Source organism: Calliopsis andreniformis, chromosome 6 (assembly GCF_051401765.1).
Source record: "Calliopsis andreniformis isolate RMS-2024a chromosome 6, iyCalAndr_principal, whole genome shotgun sequence".
NCBI lineage: Eukaryota > Metazoa > Arthropoda > Insecta > Hymenoptera > Andrenidae > Calliopsis > Calliopsis andreniformis.
Window position 1 is genome coordinate 19,853,524 of NC_135067.1, and position 25,780 is coordinate 19,879,303.

General features: G+C 32.9%; 3 protein-coding genes across 7 annotated transcripts; all 3 read right to left on the reverse strand.

Annotated features, from left to right (window-relative positions):
• Nucleotides 1-5,247: 5,247 nt before the first annotated feature.
• On the reverse strand, nucleotides 5,248-7,737 carry LOC143180345 (saccharopine dehydrogenase-like oxidoreductase). The gene is made up of 8 exons (XM_076380006.1): nucleotides 7,490-7,737; nucleotides 6,871-7,053; nucleotides 6,622-6,797; nucleotides 6,216-6,532; nucleotides 5,980-6,126; nucleotides 5,810-5,900; nucleotides 5,483-5,745; nucleotides 5,248-5,388 (listed from the first exon to the last, which is right to left on the reverse strand). Exons 2-8 carry the CDS (start codon nucleotides 7,040-7,042, stop codon nucleotides 5,283-5,285), a joined length of 1,272 nt encoding a protein of 423 aa, XP_076236121.1. The 5' UTR covers nucleotides 7,043-7,053; nucleotides 7,490-7,737; the 3' UTR covers nucleotides 5,248-5,282.
• Nucleotides 7,738-9,874: 2,137 nt separating this feature from the next.
• On the reverse strand, nucleotides 9,875-22,454 carry Chd1 (chromodomain-helicase-DNA-binding protein 1). Of its 5 annotated transcripts, none has more exons than XM_076381292.1 (21): nucleotides 21,790-22,454; nucleotides 19,055-19,167; nucleotides 17,895-18,176; nucleotides 16,645-16,833; nucleotides 16,402-16,571; nucleotides 15,689-16,325; nucleotides 15,410-15,617; nucleotides 15,057-15,334; nucleotides 14,181-14,907; nucleotides 13,858-14,103; nucleotides 13,605-13,772; nucleotides 13,404-13,527; nucleotides 13,165-13,322; nucleotides 12,732-13,090; nucleotides 12,409-12,643; nucleotides 12,062-12,181; nucleotides 11,759-11,986; nucleotides 11,343-11,669; nucleotides 10,779-11,266; nucleotides 10,577-10,690; nucleotides 9,875-10,519 (listed from the first exon to the last, which is right to left on the reverse strand). In XM_076381292.1, exons 1-21 carry the CDS (start codon nucleotides 21,793-21,795, stop codon nucleotides 10,300-10,302), a joined length of 5,397 nt encoding a protein of 1,798 aa, XP_076237407.1. In that variant the 5' UTR covers nucleotides 21,796-22,454; the 3' UTR covers nucleotides 9,875-10,299. The 5 variants fall into 5 exon arrangements, with proteins under 5 accessions (XP_076237407.1, XP_076237408.1, XP_076237406.1 ...); XM_076381293.1 differs by having other exon boundaries at nucleotides 9,875-10,507; nucleotides 12,409-12,655; XM_076381291.1 differs by having other exon boundaries at nucleotides 12,409-12,655; nucleotides 13,165-13,318; nucleotides 13,400-13,527.
• Nucleotides 22,455-23,766: 1,312 nt separating this feature from the next.
• Cdc37 (cell division cycle protein 37) lies at nucleotides 23,767-25,775 on the reverse strand. Its single transcript, XM_076381298.1, has 5 exons — nucleotides 25,587-25,775; nucleotides 25,081-25,214; nucleotides 24,551-24,995; nucleotides 24,162-24,467; nucleotides 23,767-24,090 (listed from the first exon to the last, which is right to left on the reverse strand). The coding sequence occupies exons 1-5, from the start codon at nucleotides 25,617-25,619 to the stop codon at nucleotides 23,878-23,880; spliced, it is 1,131 nt and encodes a 376-aa protein (XP_076237413.1). The 5' UTR covers nucleotides 25,620-25,775; the 3' UTR covers nucleotides 23,767-23,877.
• Nucleotides 25,776-25,780: the final 5 nt, after the last annotated feature.

Sequence of the window (25,780 nt, forward strand, 5' to 3'; positions counted from 1 at the left end):
CGAAGGAGGAAGGGTCGTGAAGTCGCTCGGCCGAGTGGCGCAGTGTGACTGAACCGACGGAACCGTGGAGAGTGCGAATGTCCCCTGTGTCTCGTTCCCTCCTCGTTCCTCTTTCTAGCCGCGTTTCTGCCTCTCTTCGTGCCACGAAACGGTCTCTCGTTTTCTCTTCCGCTCTCGGCTCTCTGTCAGAGAGTCTCTGGCTCTCTGACCCTTTTATCTAAGAAACAGTGTGTGACCGTAGGTTGCGCCGCAGCACTGACCGTACACGGCCTCCGAAAAGCAAAGATTTCCGCGACTGACCAGCGACACGTCGCGTCACGTTCGGTATATATCGGGAGAATGCAAGTGCACGGTGAGAGTGATACGCGGGAGAGTGAGACGACGCCCTCCCTCCCAGCCGATCCTCCCCCTACACGCTGCGAGAGGGAAATACCCAGCTGAGGCTGGGTTTGCGCGCGCCACGGGAGTTAAGGTTACGGGTTCCCTTGCGACGCGCGGCGACGCCGATTGGCGGGTTCCTTGGCTACTGTATGGAAGCGACGAGGACGACGCGGCACGTTTACGCTAAAAGCATGCCGGCGATTATCGCTCGCTGACTGTTTTATAACAGGCCCTTTCAACGAGTCTTAGGGAATTTCGAGTTTCTACAGTGGCTCGTGAAAGGGTTTTAATTGTGGGCTGAGATATTGTTGCTTTTCCAATTACTGTAATTTTGTGGCAAAGCGATTTTAACCCCTTCATGCTTTTTGCATGAATCACGCATGATCACGCGATGATGCATGATGGATATATGTTAGGAGTTGGAGAATTGAAACATTAGGCGCCAATTTTTACCACCCCTAGGTATATGTCTTTTTCGTGAAGAGGGTTAAGTATTAAAAAATCAACGAAGCGCAGAGGGCACTCGCGCTGTGTTACAAGATGGGTCAACATTTTTCAATTCATCTATCAGAACCTGCTTAAATATCATGATACCAGTTCATGGAATATTCTATATGTATTATAATTTATGCTAAGATTAAAAGTGCACCATATTCCTTCGCGCCTAACCTTCCTACAAGCGCAATTACGATTTATAATTACGCACTCGTCAGGGGGGCAGATTGAGACGTGTATCAATGACATTCTCCGTGATGTAACGACGTTCGAGTAGTTGTCGCGCGAAGGTTGATAGCTCGAAGATGTAATTTGTCACTTCAGTTGGCTCGATAGTCGTTTATAAAGACGTAGGTAAAGGTGTAGGATTGGAAATAATTGCGACAAGTGGGAATGAACATTTAGGTTGACTGGATCTACAGCAAGAATAACGAACCCTATCCTCGTGGGATTTTCAGAAGCCGACAGCCGAGCTTACGTCACTGTGATTTCCGACCGGTTCCTTAGCGCTTCTCATTTCCTTCTTTTCGCAGGATTTCTTGATGCACCTGACGCACTTGGCATTTCAAGCGTGAATCATATTTGCGTTAATCCAAGTATTGTTTACCGAAATGATGAGGATTTATTTCTAAAATAGATGTGTTTGTTATTTAGATTTGCGTATATGTATTGTATGTAATGACAGTAGGAGTACAGTAAAATATCGATTGAAGATTAGACAGTGATCCAATGGTAGTATGAGAGATTGTCAAAGATAATTAATGTAGTTTCTAAAAGGGTGCTTCAGGGTTAATTCTTATTGTCAGATTATCGAGATCCTACTATCCTCCTCCGAAGAAACGCGAAATATTTTATTGCTATACTGATCGTATAGTTACTTATATTTAGAGTCACGTATTTTCGAGAAATACGCGCGATGCTCTTTAGTGATCGCATGATATTGGTACCCTATCGTAATTACTGTTATAGATAATTAATAGTAAGTGTGATGAAGTGATAGTTGTACCAACTAGCCCTGCCTTGTTGCAGTAAATTAATTTAAACGTCTATGAGGTTATCGTGATATTCCAATGGGGTTATTAGGTTACAAAGGACTTGAACGTAGGATCAAATAAGTAAAGTTATGGCGCACCTGTTATACTACTCCGTAATAATAAATCAAATTTCCCTAACTATTGAATTTCAATCATGGTTTATGAACTTTTCCTGATACATATTCTTAATTTCAGCTTTTATGAACTACTTAACGATAAGTTCTATTTATAACAGATCATTAAAACAATAAATGAAAATTTTAACTGTAACTAACGATAGAAAAATTCAGAGTCATAAAAGAAATAACAATAAGACGGTAAACGCAGCAGCACGTGTCAATTGTCTCATAGAGTAGAAACAATCTAATTTAGATTGGACTATGTTTTTATTTATTTATTTATAAAAATGGAACTAGTCCTATGATGTATAATAATATACATTTATACATATCACTTTTTGTCACCTATAAGAAATCTGTCTTTATTTATAGACTTCGAATTGTATTTTCTTCACCCTCGACTATACAACTTCTTGATGCATAAACATATGATTGCACATTTTGTCTCTGCACGATCGGTAAGAAAGAATCGATTATTGAATAATGCCTCCACGGCGCGTTGCTAAAGTATGTAGCACAAAAGCATGCATCAACTAATCTACAATATCTCTTCCATATTCATACTTGCACTATTAAAACTCGTCCGAGTTCGACCGACCTTAGAATCTCACAATCGATGTAAACCTCATAATTAATCGAAAAGCGTTTAATTAACGAAACGATAAAATCTCGTTTCAATGCTGCATGATTGATACAATCCATCAGCTGGGATGTAATTGAGATGATCGCAATTTTGCATTCAGTGTTACGTGTAGTTTGATCGAAAAGGATGAAAAAAAGAAGGAAAGGTGATTACGTTGAAAAGCTAAGTGGATTGGCTAAGAATTCGAGGTCATTCTCGCGTAACAATCAAGAACAACATCGTGTAGAGGCGTGCAATGATATGTTGTCAAGAAATTGCATATGTACATATCTCAAAAGTGACACAACTCAAAAAACGCGATTTCTTGTAGTTACGCTCATAAAGTACTTTGGCAAATACTTCTCTATTCATATTATTGGAATAATATTAATAAAATAATTGATTGAAAATAACCAGTAGACGCGTTTTTCTACAACCATGAAAACGAAATATATGATAACGCAGTGTCGCATTTGAGACAATTAGAACGTAGCCTCTTTAATCATCGGGTACTTAGATAATAATATGTATATATAAAATTAGCGTATCATAAATTTCTCTCTAAGTAGTTTAAGAGATAGATTATGAGCAACTAAACGATCATGTTTTATCGTAATTATATCTAACATTAGTTATTCTAAATTATTTCCGTAAACATGGATAAGTTACTCTTATAGATGGCCTTATTTAATTTCAATCGGTATTAACTAGTTCGTGTTAACCTTTATTTAATAAAAATACATACGACTCAAATCTATATTCTGTCTCTGTTTGCTTGTATCACGGTGACCAGAAATTCTATACAATAATCAAGTACTCTGCTCTAGCTACGCTATGCATGTGTTCTACCCTAGTACAGATACTTGATATTACTGCATTTATTTAGCATCCTACCCTACACAGACACTCGATATCGCTTTCTCAATACCGTTTCGTTGATATTTAATACGAGCTGAATATAAATCTGCAGTAATGCGACATCGAGACCATGCACTAAAAAGAAATGCAATAGATACAGGGAGGATGGTGATATAAAGATGCATACGTTCCAGTCTGTCGATCGAAGGAATTAGCATACAGGAACTTTCCACGTATCATGTCGAACTTGTACAATTCTATTTATTAATCATATATCGTTTGAGAAAATAGTTGCTCAAAATATAAAATTATGTCAAGTTGAAATTATAAAGGTTACTTTACCATCAGTCGATAATTTATGAACATGGACGATTATCAAGCTAACTTTGAAATAATTTCTAAAAAAATGTATATATATCATGCATGCATTAAGCTTACTTTTAAGTGGTAGACGTACGTAGCTATTGAGATCGAAAAATACTTGATAAATTATATTTTCTTCTGTACATGTTTCAAAGCATTACCCCATTTCCATCTTTGGCGTGTATATGTGCAGAATTTTGCTCATTGGTACGTACCTTTTCTTATTTTCTTATTTCTTACACTTGTAATAGATAATGAAATAGGAATACATTTTGATGTATACTCTAATGTACAAATATCTGATGTACAGATTTCCTCAAAAACCAAATTTAGAAACACTGGTTTTGGGAATCATGTGCAGTGCAACATTATGCAATAAACATGTAATGTAAATTAATAAATTTAATTTAATGGATATACAAAATCCTGTTACCATTTTCAAAACGCATTCAACGTTACCGATTTAGTGAGAAATAAGATAGCAACGCCACCAGTGACTATAACCAAAACCAAATAATCGGCGGAAAATTTAAAAGTTAAAAAAGATACGAATCATACTTCTGATAAAAGTTATACGAAAATGTATCGCATAATATTGTAACATTACCTATTTAGTTAAATAAGAATATGTTCTTTTAGTAATAAAATTCAAGTTTATTCAGAGCGTAATACAAATGATTAACATATATTAAAGCAGATTAAATAAAGTAACATTAACATATTATAATTTATAAATATGATAATTCGAATAATGTGCGCTTAACAAGCGAAGCTTAATAGTTTTTAATTATTAATAAATATAGTATCGAGAACTAAGTAGACTATCAAGTTCCTATGTTATTAATTACAAAAAAAAAATAAACATTTTATGGTATTAACAAATATAGAAATTTTAATTTGATAATTCATAAATGCAAAAAATAAATGCACATTCACCAAATACAAATAGCAAATTATTCAGGAACAATATCATACATAAGCTTTTTTATATATTATTTTAGACATTTCTATTTATGACGATAGATCGGTATTACGTTCACGTGTAAAGTTATCACACGTATCTTGAATTTAAAGACTTTCTAAAATTTAATATCAAAATGTTGAAATGAAAACTGTATGAAAGATTGTATGGTAGCCGCAAAATGAATTGTATTTGTATAAACTCTTGTGTATCATGAATACTATTTTCAAAATATGAATCTTTTTGGAAGTGGTATGAAACGCATTCATTGAGATAAAAATACTTGCTGTTTCAAAATATTCTTCTCGATAGTTAATATTAGTCATAAATATGAAAATGTTAGTATTATATTCATATATAGATTAAAAAAAAACAGTGCCGTCTTCTTACGTTCTCAGTATCCATCAACATACAACGAGGTGGAACATTATACATGAGCATAGAATATTTTACGTTTCAATGGATGAAACAACTTCAAATTTTATGTTTTTCTTATTTAATTCTTCGATTAATGATGTTTTGGCGAACGCAGCACCAGGAGGGAGAACGCCACCACTAAAATAACAAATCAGAAGAGTTAATTCTTATGCTCGAATCTATAATGAAATGAATAATAAAATGTACGATAAAGAGAGAAATATAAACATACTTATCAGGCATTTTATCAGATTCCTTCAGAATTGTCACAGCAGAAAGTAATGCCATAATGCACGTAGCACCATATCCAGGGTTAGAAGCGCTGACTTTAGTGATCATTGTTTTATTTGGTGGATTTTTATGTTTATCAGTGGGCTCTGCCAATTTTTCAGTCCAACCTTCTGCTCTAAATTGTATAGAGAAGTTGCTATTTTCCATTAATTCTGCTGTAGGACCTTCGTGAGTCACATATCCACAAGAGAAAAATGCAGGGTACTACAAGAGTCCAAAAAATCAGTACTAATATTACATAAATTCAGTAAAAAATATTTGAACATACCTTCAATAACAAATTGCGACCAAATTCAAATTTCGACAAAACAAAGAAGATCAAGCCAAAAAACATAGTAGCCAATACAGTAAGAAAAGATCTGTAAATTAAAAAATTATTAATGTAATTTGATACATAATATTCTTCAGAGTTTAACAACATATTATACAGGAACTTACTTGAATGTAATATAAGTCTGAATTTGTGCTGGTCTCTGTTTGTATTTTTCATACAAAAATCGTTGGGTACGTAGAGCCACAGAACGATCAGCTCCTGGAAATATTATAGCCCATTCACCTGATTCAGGACATTGATGAATCAAACCTCTGAAATAAATATTGACATTACAGTATTTTCGGTACTCAGATGTCAGGATAGTAAGAACTCTGATATATTTATTAATATTATTCTCAACCTTCTTTTGAGCTTTGGACTGCACAGAGGCAATCTTTCAGGATATAATTGTTTACGTAATCCACGTAATTCATTAGAATGTGCCACACCATAAACTGCAGATTCATAAGTTCCATAATGAACAACAGCACCCTTAACTTTTTTGGATGACCAAAACTTCAAATATGTTTCAATGGAATTGATATCACCATTGAAGCGGTCTTGTGTGAAAATCACACCAAGATCACATGGTATACTGTCAAACCCACATGCACTGACAATATATATGCCAGCTTCTTGTGCTGCCTTATTGTATTTTAGTTGTATAGTCTCTATGTACTACAATAAAAATCAAAAGTTAAGAGGTTTAGAAAATACAGAACATGTATAGCTGACAAACTTTAAAAAAGCATTTTTATAATTCAGACCTGTGGTTCACCAGTGACATCAATTTGATGAGTATGAGTTTCGATGCAAGCTTTAATAACTGGCTCTCCGTAGAATCTATATGGACCACAACAGTTGACAAGCACTTTAGCTTGTTCTGTCATTTTTTTTAATGACTCTTCATCTTTTAAATCAGCAATAATTATCGGTACATCATCTATAAAAAAATTAAATAGTTCTTTATTTAAACTACAAAAACACTTTAGATCATGAGAAATAATTAATTTTACCAATATCAGGGGCAAACTCTTTAACAACTGCTTCCAACGCTTGCTTCCTACGACCAGAGACTCCAAACTTGATTTGTTTTTCTTTGGCTAATTCTGCTGCTACTTTCACAGCATGTTTCCCAGTAAATCCAGTAGCTCCAAATATCACAAAATCTAATCTCTCGTTAGCCATGATGATAGTATCTGTAAAAGATGTATAATTTTCTACATCAACATTATTTTTTTTAAATATACAACTCTTTTGAATATATAATAAGCATTTGCTTAGAAATTAGGCAGTTTTATGCAGATGCATGACAAAATAAAAATGATCGAATATCCTCTATTTCCGCGATCAACTTATTGTAACGCATTCTTTTATAAGAACGTCATATCCGAAATCATACGTATATGCGTGTTACACGTTTACATGCGTCAATATTCTCGTCATTAATAATAATTCTCATATATCATTTCTTTCAGTGTTTATTACAGTACTTTTTACAATACAAATTTAAATGTATTACAGATTCTTAATGCCATTTTACCGGTAGGCACAATTTTGTTGCAAGTACGTTTTTCTATGGCTTTTTCTGTATTTCGATACAAAATAAAGAATTAATATATGGTAAACACGTACCTTAATAAGGACAAATAATGCGAATTGCGACTTTTTCTCGATGTTTGTAGGAGCTAAAGTTAGCAAAGTTAATCTTCCTCCTTCAATTGCGCAATTGTGTCTTCAGACTGCGGTGTGTCGATGTCGATAGGATCGAATTGAATTCATGGCTTGTGCTGGAACTACTGGAGGGGGAATTTTTTTTTACGTATATTATCAAGTTTTTTTGACTTCGTATATGAAATGTAAACTTGCAATAAAAAAATCACTTCTCATTTCCCCTGTACACATATATATACACGTACGTACTGCGTATCAAAACAAAATTCGCACCTTGAACTCTATTTTTTTACGCGCCTTTTTATGGCATTATGATGCACTGCGTATCATTAAATATATGGATATACGTGGTGAAAAAATTATAATTTCTTAGTAATGTCTCTTAAACATTCATTAATAATAACTATGTCGATGTATGTATCTTTTAAAGTTCAAGAAATGGAAAACTGAATAATTTTTTTTTAAAATTGTTTTAGTAATTGACGCTGTAAGTTTACTGAAAACAATTTCTATATAAAATAAGAATTTTAGTAATCAATTATTATAAGTCTGTTTTTACATATCTAATAAAGTCAGGAAATAATAAAGTATGCTTCCCGTTAATTATACAATATTAAATTATTTTACTACATCATTTATTTCATTCTCTCATATTTACAACATACGTTTTGTTACTCACGATCTGTATCCGGCTAGTAATAAATTATAAATAGCTCACTGTTTAGAATATCATCTTGCAATTAAAAACCTAAGCTAGCAGTTTTCTATTACTTTGTAAGTGATTTTCAATGTACCATTTCCCAGTATGTGTACACGTAGGATACAAAGTATCGGTAATTTAATCTGTATGTACTTTTGGGCTGTTCTGGCCTGGTGATACTCATCACATGTATGTTCTATTATTTACAGAAATGCACGCTAAAATTGTAAAACTTTTTAAATATATTGATCAATCTGCTCTGTATGAATAAAATAATTCTACAAAATAATTTGTATCTTTCTCTTCCCTTGTTTTACAGGCTCATAAAGGTGTATTGATTTCAGCAAGGAGCAATCTGCGGACGATAGAAAACGAGTCATGCTGCTCGCAAAAGGTTCGTAACACTCATCTGATACTAGGTTGAGAAGAAAAAGAAAGTATTAATGCATAAATACAAAAAGCTCATCACTTTCATTCTCTCACGGATATATATAAAATTCGCAGATGTATTCGTTACGGAAATAGAGCACAATCGATATCGGTTGAAACATTCAACATATGTAGATAAACGACAAAATACAAAGTCCTCGGAAAAAACTTATGGGCTTTACAAATCCTTACCATAATGTATGACTTAATCGAGAAATATTTTAATACTCTTTCAGAGATGTTGATCGTTGAATTAAAAAAACAAACTCATTCCTTTGCTCTAATTACGATATAGTTATATTCAATCGTTCTGAACTGAAGCAAAACTGAGGGAGCTAGTCTTTTGTTTATTCCTTTCTACAAGAAAGCAGAATACTATTATGTCTCAGTAACTCCAGAGTTAAATATACATCGAATATAACTATCGCCTTATGCTATGTAATATTTACAATATCTCACATTGTTTTTTTCGAATAGAATACAAAACTATCGTACTTTAAAAGAATGAACGCAAAAATAGAATTCTTATCTACTTTTTCAATTGCGAAAGTATAAATTCCTATAAAAGAGAAGAAAGGTAATATTATGTTTTCCCCCTTTTTGAGAATGTGATCGTTTGTTGTCAAATATGCATATTTGTCGTTTCTAATTTTACAATAAATACATGTGTATCGAGACAGTGCACATACACTGTATGCCATCGTCACGACGAATAGTTGTTATACTACACAATATTTCTTTTAATGCAAGGTTTTCATGGAGTTGCGGCTGATAGAAAAATTTATATAATGTCGACTAATTTGTACAATTTTACAGATAACATTGTATTAAATAAGGACGCTGACGACTTAGTATCTCTTACAGTGCGGTAAAATATTTATCAGTGATAAGTAAATGATATAAGCTACAAATCATGTGTAAAAGTTTGAAGACATCGTTTGTTGAAACATATTATATAGTCTGAAATATTTGAAATATCATTAATGTATATAAGTCCTAAACATTCTATTGAACATACATGATCAGTATCGAAAATGCAAAATATTTTACATACGATTTAGGAAGGCGTAACTTTTATAAATCACAAATTGTAACGTTATACATAGTAATATACACTTAAAAAAAGAAAAAGAAAAAGAAGAAAATCATTAATGTAATTATAGTTCATTACGATACGATTTTTGATATAATTGCACTGTAATAAAAACGGATTCGAATACGTAAACATAATTTCTTACAATGTGATAAAATGTTAAGTGAATACAAACTTAATAATTCAATATCACTGTCTTGCAAGAAATTTGATTTTATGTAAAAAAAAAGTATTTTTAATTATACCCTAAGAATATGTATAGACTCATAATCTTTGCACAACCTCTCCTCAAAAAGTCTTAGAAAGACCATTCGATCATGGTAGAATTATCTGCATATTAAGTAAGCATTGGAATAGATTTTTTTTTATACATATAGGTACAAGTCACGAGTGGTACTAAATCACAGGATAAACTGTGTAAAGAATTTAGCATATAGCCACGTTTAAGCGAGCATAATGTACAGTGCTCAGTCAGGTAAACAAGACAAGACTTCGTTGAACTTACAACCGCTCAACGACACATTCGAGAACGGTGACAAGGAAGGAGCACTAGGAGTTAGCGTTTGGTGGAGGAGGTCTTCTATCATAATCTCGTCTATAATCTTTATTTGGCCGCCAGTCATTCGGATAACCATCTCCAGGGTAGCCTCGACCTCTAAAGTGACTTGGCGGCATGTCAGATGGAGGGTAACCACCACCACCTCCACCTCCATACCCTCCTGGACCGTACCCATAACTTGGTGGTCCCGACGGATATCTGTAATAATCACTGAACACCAATTTTATGAAATTCATTCCTATTACGAATCCTTTATCCGAATCTTACCTCCTTTTGTCATTCATGTGCATGCCGCGATCACGGTCCCTATCTCTGTCTCGGTGGTATCCACTGGACATACGTCCATAAGATTCAAAACGATCGCGCTTGTGGTCTCCAAATCTATAAAATAATTAAGAAATATAATTAGACTCTACAATATAGTTAAATATGTATACTAAAATGTACTGTTTTAATGTATGGTATGTACCTTCCATCACGAATATCCCTTCCATCACGAGATAACCAGTGATCGTCATCTCTGCTACCGCTGTAATGTCCACCTATACTGTAACCACCACTATCTCTTCTGATCCTTTCATCTTTTCCACCGCCCATTCTGTCTAGACTTCTATCACTGTGTGCTCTGTCTCTGTCCCTATCACGTTCCCTATCCCTCTTCACTTCTTTGTGTTTTGATTCTTTTTCTTTGTGTCGTGGTGTATCCGCGCTATTAGTGGTACTCGTAGAATTCGGGGTCGATGTGATAGGAGTAATAGTGATAGCACCAATTGTAACCGCAGATGTATTGCTAATACTGCTTACAGCAGATATAGCCGAGAGATGTTTCTTACTTGGTGTACTACTATTAGAATTCTCTTCTGTATCTTCAATTCTGCGCTTTTGTAACCTACTGTCTTTATTACTTTCTGTCTGTTGCTTGTCGATATGTTTTTCATGAGTTTTATCTGTATATTTCTGCAAAAGATGATTTCGGTAATCTCTGCGGTGTTTCACCAAAGCAAATTTAATCTAAGAAAATATGTTATAATACCTTGGAGTTATTTGAGTCTTCCTTTTTCTCTGGACTCGATGTGGCACTTGTGTTACTTTCTCCTCCTTTTTTCGTTGCATGTTTATACAATTTGTATAACTTTTTTGCATCGAACTCTGTGAATTTAGATACAAAATACCATAAATTGCTTCTCCATTCTTTAATTTGTTCAGGGTCCCTATATTCTTCTAGACAAGTATTAATTTGGTTTCCAATTTGAACAAGACACTGCCTTGTATGGGCAACCTGTTCCGCTTCACTTAAAGACTGATCAGGTCGGTCCAAAGCTTTTAATGCTTTTTTTACTGGTCTCATTTTTTCTTTACACTGCACAATACACAAAAGGAAGAAATAAAAATTTGATTACTCTTCATGTTTAAACATGTGTAATACCTAGAAATAAAAAGAATAAAAACCTCATTAAATATGGAAGGATCAAGATCTCCAAGAACGTCAAGAGCCCTTGGTTCATTGTTAGCAGTGAAATGCATAGGACCAGCAGCTTGTTTAGTCTTTTTAGCTTTCTTATTTTCCTTCTTCTCCTTTTTAGTTTTCTTCTCCTTTTTCTTTTCTTCGGCCACCTCTTCAACTTCTTCTTTAGTTTCCTTTTTTACGACAACTTCTTCTTCTTTTTTCACGGGTGGCTTTAATGAAATAAACGATAAAAATTTTAAAGAAATATTGACTTTATATCCGACAATGTATGAATAAATATTCACCTTTTCAATTTTGACTTTTGTTTTATTACTTTCTTCGCCCGAGCTGTCATTTTCTTCTACAATTTCTTTTGTTATTGCAGACTTTACTTCTTTAGATTTTCTTGGTTTTCTTACTTTGGGCTAAAATTATTATACACGTATATTGTACATCGAGTTATATAATTTGTATTATGCATTTAATAAGTGAGAATATGTAGTACACGGAGAAAGGAAGGAATTGAGGATTGGGAAATTACCTTCAGGGGATACTCTAATTGTGGAATATAGACATAGCCCTGTTGGAATAAAATAAAGGTGTAAAGGAAGTTTTTCAGGAATATTACATGAATAAAATAATACATTCTTACCACTCCTAGTTTGGTATCCATCTGTTTCTTAAGAGCTTTCAAGAGGTATTCGGCACGAGCGTTTATCTTTTTTAATTGTAGTTTACTGCCGTTTGGAAGAATTTTATCTCCAAGTTTTAAACTGCTATCCATTTTTATTGCTTCCCACGAACCCATACCATGCTGATATATACCTCGTAAGAGTCTAGAGTCATCTTCACTAGTCCAATCACAGTCGAAGTTTGCAGGTTTTAATCTACAGCAGTAACTACAATAAATTAATGACAAATGTATTTGAATATACGCAATTGTTAAAAGTTATTTTCTTAAAGAGTACAACGTACGTCATATCAAGGTGCCAATTAGACCGTTGTTCAGAGTCGGAAGGTAAAGCTTGTTCTAAAGGTTCTAGTTCCTTCACAGCAGCCGAGAAAGATTTCGCATTAACCATGACACCACCGATTTTAAAGGTTGGACCACGACCTCTTTTACGACCAGGACCTTTACCCTCTTCTTCACCCTTATTTTCCTTCGCGGTACTTTCAAACTCAGACAAACACGCTTCACATCGACTTCTCAATTGATCTCCTAAGAAACGCAATTCCGACATTGGCTTTTCTTGCAGCTCGGCATCCGCCGCGATGTCGTCTAATCGTTTCAATGGTGCAGGGAATTTTTTGTAACTTTTGACGAACCTGCGGATCTGTAAAAAGAATTCATTATTAATTTTAATATAACTATTATATATTAATGTTTTAATACAAAATTATTACATACCTCTGCATCAGTAAAGCTCTTTATGTTCTCTCGAGGTGTTACTCTTGGTCTACCTCTTTTCTTAGGACGTTCATCGTCACTACCTTCAGCTTCACTTCCAGTGTCATCGCCTTCCTCACTGTCGTCGGCAGACGCCTTCTTCCGCTTCCTACCTCTTCCTTAATATTGAAACGATCATTGAAACCACATGGCTCGCCATAATAACTAGATAAATAAATATTACATGCAATATAACATACCTTCACTCTGATTAATTTGCTGCAGTGTTTTCCGACTTCTTGGTGGTAAGTACAAATCTTCCATTTCCTTTGATTTTTCTTCTTCTTCGACCTTTTTTCTAAAATTTTCTGGGATGATTTCAGCCTGAAATAAAATTAGCAATACAGGTCAATAAATATACAAGGAAGATTTCTTTTATTTAAGAAGGAAATGAAATTTACCCAGTCTTTACTTTCATCGTCATTGTCATTTGGTTGAACAACAGGCTCAGCTTCTTCTTCAAATGCAGCAAAACTAGCTACCTTGAATGCGGACAACAATTCATCTCCTACTGTTGAAGGTCCTTCATCTCTTGTCTCCGCTCTCCTCAAAATTTCGTCGATATCACACTAATTACATAAAAATAGTAATTTATTTTCCTTTTATAAGTGTATAGATTCATTTAGAATAGTTTAAATCCTTTAGAAAAATTACAGTCGGTTCCTCGTCTCCATCTTCTTCATCTTTGAACAAATCTTCAGCGCCAAATTTTAAAATAGCGTTTAGATCTTCTTTGTTGAACGGGTTATTATTGGTCCCTGCATTTTTCTTATCTAACACTGTTCTCCCAGTTGTATCCATCCGCTGAATTACAAGGTGATCCAAGACCATCTTTTGTTTCGCTCTCTCTACTATCTCCTCCTCCACTGAATTTTTGGTTACTAATCGGTAAATATTTACCTAGATATAACGTTAAGGAATGTATTAAAATTGTACTATTATCTCAAAATAGGCTATACTATTGTCAATATAAATACCTGGTTCTTTTGCCCAATACGATGAGCTCTAGCTTGTGCTTGCAGATCATTTTGCGGGTTCCAATCTGAGTCAAAAATAATAACAGTATCGGCAGTAGCTAAATTAATACCAAGACCACCTGCCCTGGTTGACAATAAGAAACAAAAGTCCTGAGATCCTTCTGCGTTAAAATGATCCAATGCTTGTTTCCGAAGCTCTCCTTTTATACTTCCATCTAATCTTTGGAATGGAAAATGTTTCTTTTGCAGATATTCACCAAGAATATCCAACATTCTAACCATCTGACTGAATATTAATACTCTGTGGCCTGTTTCACGTAATCTAACTAACAACTTGTCGAGAAGAACTAATTTTCCGGAACCGCGAATTAACTGTTGCAAATAATCTTCGTTGCTCTCCTTTCTTTCGCTTTCAGTAGGTTTTGTAAGAAAAGCGTGGTTACAACATTTCTTCAATTCGATGACGATGTTTAAAAATGTCATAGTAGATCCTTTAACACCTTTCCGTAAAGCGTTATAATTCTTAGTTAATATCCACTTGTAGTACTGCTTTTGCAAAGATGTCATTTCTACGCGCAAAATTTGTTCAACTTTAGCAGGTAGAGATTTCTCTACGTCCTTTTTAACACGTCGCAAAATAAAAGGTTCTAACTGCTTATGTAACTTAGAATACCCTTTTTGAGCAGCGTTGTCGTGCTCCTTCTCAAATTCTTCCCACGAGTTGAATCTGTAGGAAAAAGAAATGTTATTATAAGCTGATGGAAAATAAAAATTAGATAAATGTTGTAGCAGCATGCAACTTTTTAACCTTACATCTTTATAAAATATTTATTCTACTGAAACAGACTAATCATGTTTATATAAAAAGTAACTAACTTAGCAGGCATTATGAAGTGTAGTAAGGCCCATAATTCTTTTAAGCTGTTTTGTAATGGAGTACCAGTTATTAAAAGGCGGTGATTTGTATGAAATTCGGCAAGTGCTTTGTACAAAAGGGAATCGTCATTCTTTAATCGATGCGCTTCATCTACTAGCAACACGGCCCAGTTTAAGGCACCCAAAAATGCTTTGTCTTTAAGTACTATTTCATACGTCGTTAGTATGGCATTGAACTTTAATCTCTTTGAACTGTAACACCACTCATACTCTCTAATCTGAAATATAATTTAATGATTTTATAAGGTGGAAACTAAAGCAATATCAAACACAGTAGAAAATAAAATACTTACAACATTACGAGAAGTAACGTCACCTAAATAAGTGACGAAATTCATGTCTGGAGCCCACTGAGACATCTCTCTTTGCCAGGAAGTCATTGTCGAAAGAGGAACTACTAATAAAAATGGCCCATGAAGCTGATGCGTATGGAACAAATAATAGAGGAAGCATATTGTTTGTATTGTTTTACCAAGGCCCATTTCATCAGCTAAAATAACACTGCAAACATACAAAATAATTAGTGATAAAACTTCTATATGAATTTTAGTCTTTTAAAGCTGATAATGTACCTATTTTCTTTACACCACGAATGAATCATCCAATTCAAACCATCCATTTGATAGTCTCTAAGTGTTAGATCTCGTCCTCTGCCCATGTACTCTGGTTGCCCTTTCACCTGATGGAACTTGGGTCTTGACTTGAGAACTTTGCAATGTTTACTTGGTGTACGTTTGGATTCTTCTCTTTCTCGGAATTCTTTGATTTTTTCGGGCCATTTTTTAATAATTAGTGCTCCATCTTCCCAAGTAGCTTCAGCATATGGTAAGCTTTCCCACTTACAATAATAGTCTGGATGTTCTGAATCAGGCTTATTATATTCAGCAATAATTCTTTCAACATTATTGTAACTTTTCAGGAGATCCTGTTGAAGTTCTAATTGACATTCAAAGTAATCAATATCTTCAGGTCCAGCATAATCTCTCCACTGTTTAATCTCTCGTTCTCGCTTAATAAAATTATCTAACTTTTTTAGTCCTTTCACTTTTTGTGCTTTTAAAGATTCTTCTGATTCCCATGTATTATGTATGTGGGACCATCCCTTCCATTTTATTAAATACTGCATTTCTGTTTCTTCATTAGTTAAGTCTTCTGGATTAGGATCTCCATTTTCTTCAACAGCATATATCGTAGTAACATTTCCTGTAACTAATTGAAGATACCTTATAATGTATATTTCAGAAAAGATACAAAATTTTTAATTCGTGATTTGTTGAAGACCAACCTCCTTTTTTACCAAGTCTTTGCCCCAAAATTCGTTCAATTGTCTCTGCATTATCAGGTTCTGCAGTTACAGTGCTACCTTCATCAACTTCCACTAAATCTTCACTGTCAGTTCTTTCTTCACTCTCTTCCTTGTAACTGACAGCAGTGCCAGTTCTTCTTGTGACTTGCCTTTAATGTATGAATTTATAGTGTACTATTTACTTTATCAGCATATTTTTTCTCACATGAGGAAATTAAATACCTTCTGTTATCATCACTGTCAAAAGAGGAATTTTCTGATGATTCTGAAATTCGTTTTTTTCGTGCTCTAGCTTTCTCCTTTGCCTTCTGTGCAGCACGTCTATTTAATGATTTACTAGGTGGAGGTCTTCTATTTTCAATGTCATCCGATTCAGAATCTGAACTATCTGAATTCCATGAATTATGTGAACTATAAACAAATGATTGCAAAAACTACAGATGTATGTCACATATAAATTCTGATATAATAGTAATTAAATAAAATTTATATGAATCATAATTTAATTAAATCTTCTATTAGCATAAATGTTCAAAATATTCTTATACTTCTGTATAAAAAATTTAAATTAAATAATTGTACAATCAACAAAAGTCACATGCATAACATAAAATATTAGAAATTAGGAAATAATACAAAGTAATTATTAATATTTAACAGAAATTATGATAAAACAATAAAAGAAATCATGTTTCTTTGAAGCATAACAATTTTTTTTTATCACTTCATAGAAAAATGAAATTTCAATGACACAACTCTAATTTTTACATGCATACAATTCAGTTAAACCCAAGAAAAATTTGTTATGTTAATAAGATATAATGCAAATTAAAAAGTAATAAAGTAAGTTCTACTATGATGTTTCATTTAAAATAGTATTATCATTATTAGCATTATTATTTCACATCAAACAAACCTGTGTAAGAAAACTGTGTACTAAGCTTTATGAACCCGAGATAGGAATAATACACATGTAATAAATGAAACTGACAAAGTGTACAAGCACATTAATACAGATCAAACGCAATACAAAGTGCTGGATACATAAAGTATAACATAGAAGCTTAAGGGAATTACTATAGCTACTGCATTTAGAAGATAGAAACTTAATAGATATTCATAGAGTGTATTCTCTAAACTAAAAAAATTGCAGCATAAACATACACATAATTTTACTTTCATACAAAATACAAGATTAAAGTGTATTGTAGTTATTTCCATAATTATTTTAAATTTCTCCCCTTTGTTTTCTCTGTACTGCAAATTCAGAAAACAGCTTGATTTCTTATACCTACAGATCACTTTAAACTATAAAGGTAAATTATTGTGTAAGCTGCATAAAATATATGTAAGGCCCAATATCTGTTGCATGTAATATCTATTTTATCTACAAGAAATAACTGATAGAATCACAAAATTTATAACTTGATCATTTTGATTAATTACTTGATCGTGTTTCCACAATTACTTACCTTTTCTTCTTAAATTTCTTGCGACTATCGCTATCGCTTTCACGTTGTGGTGCAAGCCTTTCAGGCTCTTTCCTAGACCTGCCAGATCTCCTGATGCCATATATGTCAGGATTCTCATCCCATTCACGACTAGACTCATTCTTAAGCCTAACTTTTGTTTCTGTGCTGTGATTTGAACTTTTGCTCTGGAAGCTATCACTTTGTGCAGGTGCATCCGACTTCTCTGATTTGTCGGAATCAGAACCTGATCCAGACCCGGAACCACTCGAGGAGCTAGAGTCACTGCATTAGCAGCCAGGCAATGTTTTATTTCACCAATCTTGTTAATATAGTGCATAGATGTATTGTATTTTCTGGTATATATAACAACATTAAATATTTCTAATATAAAATATACTAATTAATTTTCTTTTCAATGTTCATGTATATATTTGCTAATCTTCATGTACTTTCACTGTTTTGTTCCCTTTTATCTGTCATATAATGGTTTTGAGTATAAAAAAGAGCATATAACAGTAACTAGTACTATGTATTCAATATTGAATATAAAACTTAATGTTAAATAATGTAAACAAAAAATGTTTTATTTCTTTGTAGCACCTAAGTTAACATACATATTCATAATTCATCGGGACAAATTCATCATAAACAAAATAAGTCAAAGCAGAAGAATACTAGCTCACTTAGTGCTTAAATTGCTTTAGAATACAAGGAAACAAATACTATTGCATGATTAACGGAAATTTGAAGATTGTGCTTACAAAAAACTTCAAGGGATACATTAAATTAGCAAGATTATCAAAGCAATGTTAATGCTATATAAAGCTATAGCAATACACAAAATCAAGTGATACCAATTTTACAAAACCCCTTACATATCAGAAAGTCAGATACATTACATAAAGAAGTGACTATCATGTATACTATCATTAATGAATAAGTGATCATTGCTATTATTAGCTTTAATATACTAGTAGGAATTATATAATATCCTATAAAAGATGGAACAAGTAATGAGAAGAGAATTAACAAAGCATTAATGCTTGGTATTTTTATATTTAGTATGTAAAAATGCTCAAACATCAAAAAACATTGCTTTTTTATCATATATCAGACTTTCTGAAGTCAAAGGGATTAAATAAAACATTTTCAATGCCCACCTTTCTGATCCTGAACCAGATCCTGTATTGCTTCCTGAAGAAGAGCTATCGCTCTTGCTTTCATTTTCAGAATCAGATCCGGATTCCTTACCAGATTCAGATTCTAATGTTTTCTGCAATTTAATTAAACCAATCTAACATAATTTAATTTCCAGGGCTATTCAAGTAGCAGTGTGTTGTTTGGAATAGTTCTTATTTACTAATGCTTCCATAAATTCTTTTAAGTTGTATACATATTTTTTAAAATAATAACGTTTTGTTATATTATATATATATTTTGATTACATAATGAACTTTTCGTCGTTCAATACATTTTCAATGTTGCATACATAACGTGTATGTACATCTAATATTAATCTCATGTATCAATTTTAAGATCTTTCTTCCATTTTATATTTCTCGTCCGCCATTTTGTGATCAAGAATTCCCAGTTTCCAAGCTCTTCAATCCACCTTTACAAATACATTTTATGAAGTACTAAAAGTTTGACCATGTTTGTCTTTACATTCTTTCATCTGAATTCACATAATTACAAATTTCCAGTTACAGAAGAAAATAAATATATCTTTAAAGATTCATGGCAATGATTAATTTGATGGATCATTTAAGAATGTAGTTACTAGCAGTACATGTATAAATTTCTCACTTTAGGAAATTTATAAATGAAGAGACAATGATACACTCTCTTATCTTTAAAGCGACTTCACTGCCAGTAGATTCAGTAATTTATTCTTCAAAACACTTATCATACACTGCATGTAACTACTTTGAACTCTTAGATACCAAAACTTTTGCTAGATTTCCTACAAGTGATTAACATAAGATGCATAGAGCAGATTCCTGTAAATAACCAGCATATAAGGTATAGTGGGTATTTTAAAAGAAAAATATAATTCACCATTTAAGTACTTTATACATTTATTGAACAATTCAGCAAGTACACTGTAAACAACACTTGACTGAACTTAATGTACATTTGTTCTCCTTTTTCTCACATATCGTACAACTACAAGATATTAATTCAAACAAAACAACTTATCCATAATAATTTTGAGCTGGCTATTACCAAATTATTTGTTTAATATTAGAGTAATGTTTTGTTTACACTTAAATGTAGATATCTTTGTTATCAAAAGCTTCAAAAGGATGAGTAGCTACAATTTTATACTGAAGAAGACAATGGATATATCTGTTATATAAAGCATAATACTGTTTGAGAATAAAGACTTTGTAACATAGCATAAATATAATTATTTGTAACTGAAACTAGTACAACATATGCTTCAGATAACAGAAATAAGGTTGTTGATAGCTGAAAGATTGCCATTTCATTAATATGCATTCCACAATTACATTTTTTTTATTTGCAGATCATTAATACTTCATGTTTCATTACATACTGATATTAGAAACTACTATAGAAAATATGAGTTACTCTGAATATTCATTCAATTTTATTAAATATGTCAATACCACTTTATTTGGTCATAATATACTGATAACCCTGCCTTACGATTGAGATGCAATTAATTGTATTTCTTCCAATTTCAAATGCAATAAATGTAAAAACTGTTTGTCATATATAATGACATAATTTGAAATCTGTATATTTATTGTCATGGCAATAAGTTTGAGAACGAATGGTATGTAGAATTATGTATTTCTTATGTTTAATAGTTCCAATATCTGCTTTTGTCATTGTTCAATATTGATAAAAATATACTATATATTATGAAACATAGAAGATTATATAACTGAAAAAAGTATTTTAGAAAGCATAACACAGCGAATTTTTTCTTATTATTTTATGTATTCTCTTCAATATTTAAATGGAAATCTTACTATAATTTTGTTATTTACTGACACAAATCATTCCCCTTGTTTAGTTTCAAAACTAGATTTAATAAAACTGTATAAAAAATAATAGTTAAAATCACAAATGTATCACCTTTCTGTTATTCCTAAATACAAAATGAATGAATACTGTATCAAACTGGTCACAAATCTATCTTCCCACGAAAACCATAACGAATGCTCAAAGAATCAAACCTTCTCCACATTAGAAAAATTATTGAAATATTAGACAAAATCTCTACAACTTTCTTGAGGAAAAAACTTTGAATATCTCCAATATCCCCAAAGACAAAAGCATTTAATCCCTGTAGCTTTTACAGGTGATTGAGCTACACAGTCTCAACCATAATACAGAGAATGTGCATCACAATCTTTGAGCTTAATTTGCAAAAATGGGTCCATTTCCAATTTTTGATTAAGCATGGGTCTAAGGTGAAACAGAATGCAAGGAATCATTTTTAACGAAAATTAGGGTGGAACAACGATATTTTAAGTGATAAATGTCAGATTGAACAAATGTAAACAAACTTATAGGTTATTAAGAGGCTGGAAACTATGCAAAGTTATGAAAAATTGTGATTTAGCAGAGACAAGTCCCTGAGCTCTTAAGGTCGGCAGAGCCCCGCCCTACACGTAGAAACCTTTTAAACACAATTACAATGACTTTTTTCATTTTTAAAAGGATTTTCCTAGTAGCAGTTCACTGAAACGCATGTGACAATGTGATTTTTCCCTACTCCAAACAACACCACGGCCATATCGCGCAAATTGATATTTAAACAAACATTGACGCTCACCTCGGCAACAAAAACAACCAATAATTGTTTGGAAAAATCCGAAAAATGCTAAAAATTAAACAATTTTCGAACCCGACCACTCACCTGCATCGTCCCGTCTGCGCGTCGCACCGATATCTCGATAATACACGCACCACGCACAAATTCCTGTTAATTTAATAATTAAACTACCGCGTATATACGTGTTCGTAATATTAAACAACTATTGACGTATAGAGTCGCGACATCGTGCAAAATTATCGAATTTTCACGTACTATATGGTCACGGGCCTGAGCTTGGCCGCCATTTTGTGAACTCGACTCGTTCTTTCGCCCTCCCCGACCGTCCTCCCGTCCGCCGTCCCATCATGCAACGCGCGCGCGCGATCCTCCCTCCCCCCTTTTCATCGACACCCCTCAATATACCGAATGTCCTGAAAATACGATAAAAATTACATTTTTTAGAATCAGTAACGCAAAAAATGTAGAAAATATAGATCTTCCTAACGAACACGTATTTATCTTTACCGAATATATCGATGGAACTTAGCAAAAACGAACATTTCGAAGAAGTACGTTAAAACGTAAACGTAAAACGGAAATCGTTGTACGACAGCCATTTTGATTACTCACGGAAATTTTACCCAGAATGCCTGGCGACGGTTTTTCGATTGCTCTCTATATACGCAATTACGACGATCGAGCGGATCGAGCAGTGATGCTCATAAACGTACGTTTCACGGATCCGACATAAACGTTTACTGCTTACTTTAATCGAATTATACTTTGAAATATACGAGAAAATTAGATTAATTGATAGAATTCATCTGGATACTAAAGTTAACGATTTTGAATAGAAAAATTGAGAGTATCGAAGAATTCAATTTTTAAAAATGTCACAAAAATTGTAAACGAACAAGATATTGCTAGAGCTCAAAGACTTGATCTGATTTAACAGAAAATTAAGCACACAGCCATGTATAATGAGTTGGAGATGTATGATGCATGAATACATGGCCGTTAATGGTGTTACCATGCAAAGTGTATGAGTATTTTTTTGCGAAGCAATGTGATGTCTAAAAAGCTGACGTTTTTCATTAGATTGGGCCGAGAGAAACAGTAAAATCACTTGAACCGAAATATTGGAGTATTAAATAATTTATGGAGTAAAAAAATGATTTCTAATAATGCAAATAGCTTTACCCGGTCCAATGAAAACCAGCTTGCGTTTTCGCAGGTGATGAAACTAACGTATAATGACGAGAATGAAAGACGAAAAATATTACCCAAACACCCGTGGCACGTCGCACCGGAAAAGGAAGAAAGGCCCGTCGCTTCGATATACGATTATTCTCAACTTCCGGTCGACCAGCGACTTCTCGCTTCTATCGCAGATCGATTTCTCGGTTGACGATAGGCGCGTAAAACAAATGACCCTATAACAATATATTAGAAAATGTTTAAAAAAATATATATTTTTTAATTATCCCCTATCGAGAGTTATAGAAAATGTCAATTTTTTATATATTTTGTCTTAGTTTGCGTAATATCATTCTAAATAAAGAAGAGAAGAAAAATCACAAAATGTGAAAAATGACATTAACATTTAAGTTTCAAAATAAAAATTCATGTGTTACTTTAATGCATAGAAAACTTATTTCAAGAGCTACAGATTAATGGAATATATTTTCTTTATTTACATTATAATTTTAATCTGCTTATAGGTTTTTAATGTACATGTAACGCAACGACGACAAGAAAATGTAAAATGTAATGCATACATTAACAGATCAAATTTATGTACATATACATGTGCGTTCTACATGTATTACTTAGCATATACATACGTATGTATATTAGAAAATGTTGCAAATGCTCGTATCTGGACGTACATCTCAATTAATGTAATATATTGAAATATATCACATTGTAGTGTATAATTGTTACTTTTTATCAACGATCTCTTATATTCACACTTTCTATAACAAATCGAAATTATGCAGTAATTCAGTCTTAATGTTAACTCAAGATGTAACACGATAATGCAACATTATTACAATAAGAAGCTAACGAAGGTAAGAATTTCATGTTCATTGTCGAATGACAATATTTTATTTTAACATATTCATGATGCTAAAGGATACTCGCATAAATGAGTAATGAATTCCAACACGTGTAATTTACAGATTCACATTATTCAGGATCGGGTGTTCCCTCTGTTTTTTCTGTAACTTCTGTCACTTCCGATCCTTCTCCCTCCTTTTTCTCCTTAGAGTTTGCATCAGGTACCCAAAGTCCGCTATCAACGCATCGTTTCATATGATAAGCAGCTTCTTCTTTTGGCATTGCTGCTAGTGTTTGATGCAGTAAAGGAATATCTTGTATTTCGAAACATTTCTGCAGAGGCTGTAAATAATATATTGGTATTATATCACAATCCAAAGGGTTATGAATAAACATAATGAATTTATCTTTACCTCTGGCAAGCTTTCAAAAACTTCAATTGGATCCAGACCACCTGGGCCCAGACGTGCTTTCTTTTCTTCTTCTTCTGCTTGTTTCAAAGCTTCTGCTACTTTCTCAGCAGCTCGTTTACGTATTCTACCTTTAAAAGCTTTAAGTTCATTTTCAAAGGCATTTCTATATTCTGGTTCATTATGTCGAATAGGACTGAAGAATGAAGCAACACATGCTCTTGGATCAACATCCAATTGCTTTGATAATTCCAAAATGTATTGCATGCACATACACTGATGGGCAACATGTTCCATCAAATCATGTTTCTAGAATTAAAAACGTAGTAATCAGTGATAAGTTGAGATAGTAATAAAATGTATTTTACATAAATACTTAAATATATACTTACTTCTTCCATTTCCAGATTGATACACCAAATTACTAAATAGTTTGCAGTATTTTCACATACTAATTGGGGATTGTCAGTCAAAAATCTCTTACTATCATCAAATTTCCTTAACATACCAAACTCTTTTAGTTTCTTTTCATTTTCTTTGACAAATTGTTTCATCCTCTTTTCTTTTTCTTCATCTGACAAACCACTTTCATCATCTCTACGAGGTGGTCTTTTATTAATCACAGTTTTTGTAAAACCATCTTGACCAATAGTATCTACATTCCAAGGGGTTAATTTTTCTTTCTTTTTTAATTCTTCTTCCTTCTCTTTGAGCTTCTTCTGTTCCTCTTCAAGATCTTGCAAAACTTTCTTTAATGCTGTTAAATCAGCTGAATCTTTTTGCTCACCTTCTAATCTTGCAAGCTTATCTTTAGTGTCCTTTAGCTTTTTTAATGTTCTGGAAATTAATCAAAAATGTTAATACATTACTGCTATCTACTTTTAACAGATACAATAACCTTCATAACAGAAATTATACATACTCTGCCTTTTTTCTTTCATGTTCTTCTTGTTCTCGTTTTCGTTCTTCCATTCTTTCAATTCTTGCCTGATGCCGCCATCTAAATAGTGATGGGGTATCAATGTTTGGATGAGTATCATCCTCATCATCTGAAATCTAATAAGAACACACTTTAAAACGCATTTTATGTACACCCCTTAAAACAAATAAGTCGGCAAACAATAATAAAAAGCAATAAAGTGTAATAAATAGGAATCTTCTTAAAAGATAGATGATAATAATGACAATTATGCATGTAAGTCAAATGTAAAAATTTTGTGTGTATGCATGAAAAATATTATTTTTCGTAAATTATTATTACTAAATCTATGCGTGAAAAAAGGATTTATTAGTACTAAAACGATTGATTTTGAGATTAATTATCTTGTAATTTTTTTTAAAGGAATATAAATTAGAAAAATTCTCGAAATTTTTATTATCACTCTAGAATATTCTACAAGCATACTGGACCAAAACTGAGGTTCTTACTTCAATATCTTTCCACTTGCTGTAGTCCACCATTGCGCGACAAGTTAAATGTACCTTCTTCTAGATAATATATTTTTCTTCAACTGTTTAATTTACAAAGGCAATTTGATTATAAAATACGGTTATTTTATTTTTGTTACGGCTAAACTGCGTCGCCCACACTTGCCGAAGTTTGTCAACTACACTGACATGAA

What these genes read in the sequence shown, in the direction of transcription:
- LOC143180345 (XM_076380006.1), bottom strand. Translation starts at nt 7,042, where the DNA reads ATGGCTAACGAGAGATTAGATTTTGTGATATTTGGAGCTACTGGATTT. An exon ending in ATGTCACTGGTGAACCACAG is followed by an intron (nt 6,533 to 6,621) that starts GTCTGAATTATA and finishes TTTTTATTGTAG; the next exon opens with TACATAGAGACTATACAACT. An exon ending in AGTCCAAAGCTCAAAAGAAG is followed by an intron (nt 6,127 to 6,215) that starts GTTGAGAATAAT and finishes TATTTATTTCAG; the next exon opens with AGGTTTGATTCATCAATGTC.
- Chd1 (XM_076381291.1), bottom strand. An exon ending in AAGAAATTTAAGAAGAAAAG is followed by an intron (nt 16,834 to 17,894) that starts GTAAGTAATTGT and finishes ATTTGTTTATAG; the next exon opens with TTCACATAATTCATGGAATT. An exon ending in ATGGAGACGAGGAACCGACT is followed by an intron (nt 13,773 to 13,857) that starts GTAATTTTTCTA and finishes TTATGTAATTAG; the next exon opens with TGTGATATCGACGAAATTTT.
- Cdc37 (XM_076381298.1), bottom strand. Translation starts at nt 25,619, where the DNA reads ATGGTGGACTACAGCAAGTGGAAAGATATTGAA. An exon ending in GCAAGTGGAAAGATATTGAA is followed by an intron (nt 25,215 to 25,586) that starts GTAAGAACCTCA and finishes TGTTCTTATTAG; the next exon opens with ATTTCAGATGATGAGGATGA. An exon ending in TCAATCTGGAAATGGAAGAA is followed by an intron (nt 24,468 to 24,550) that starts GTAAGTATATAT and finishes TTTTAATTCTAG; the next exon opens with AAACATGATTTGATGGAACA.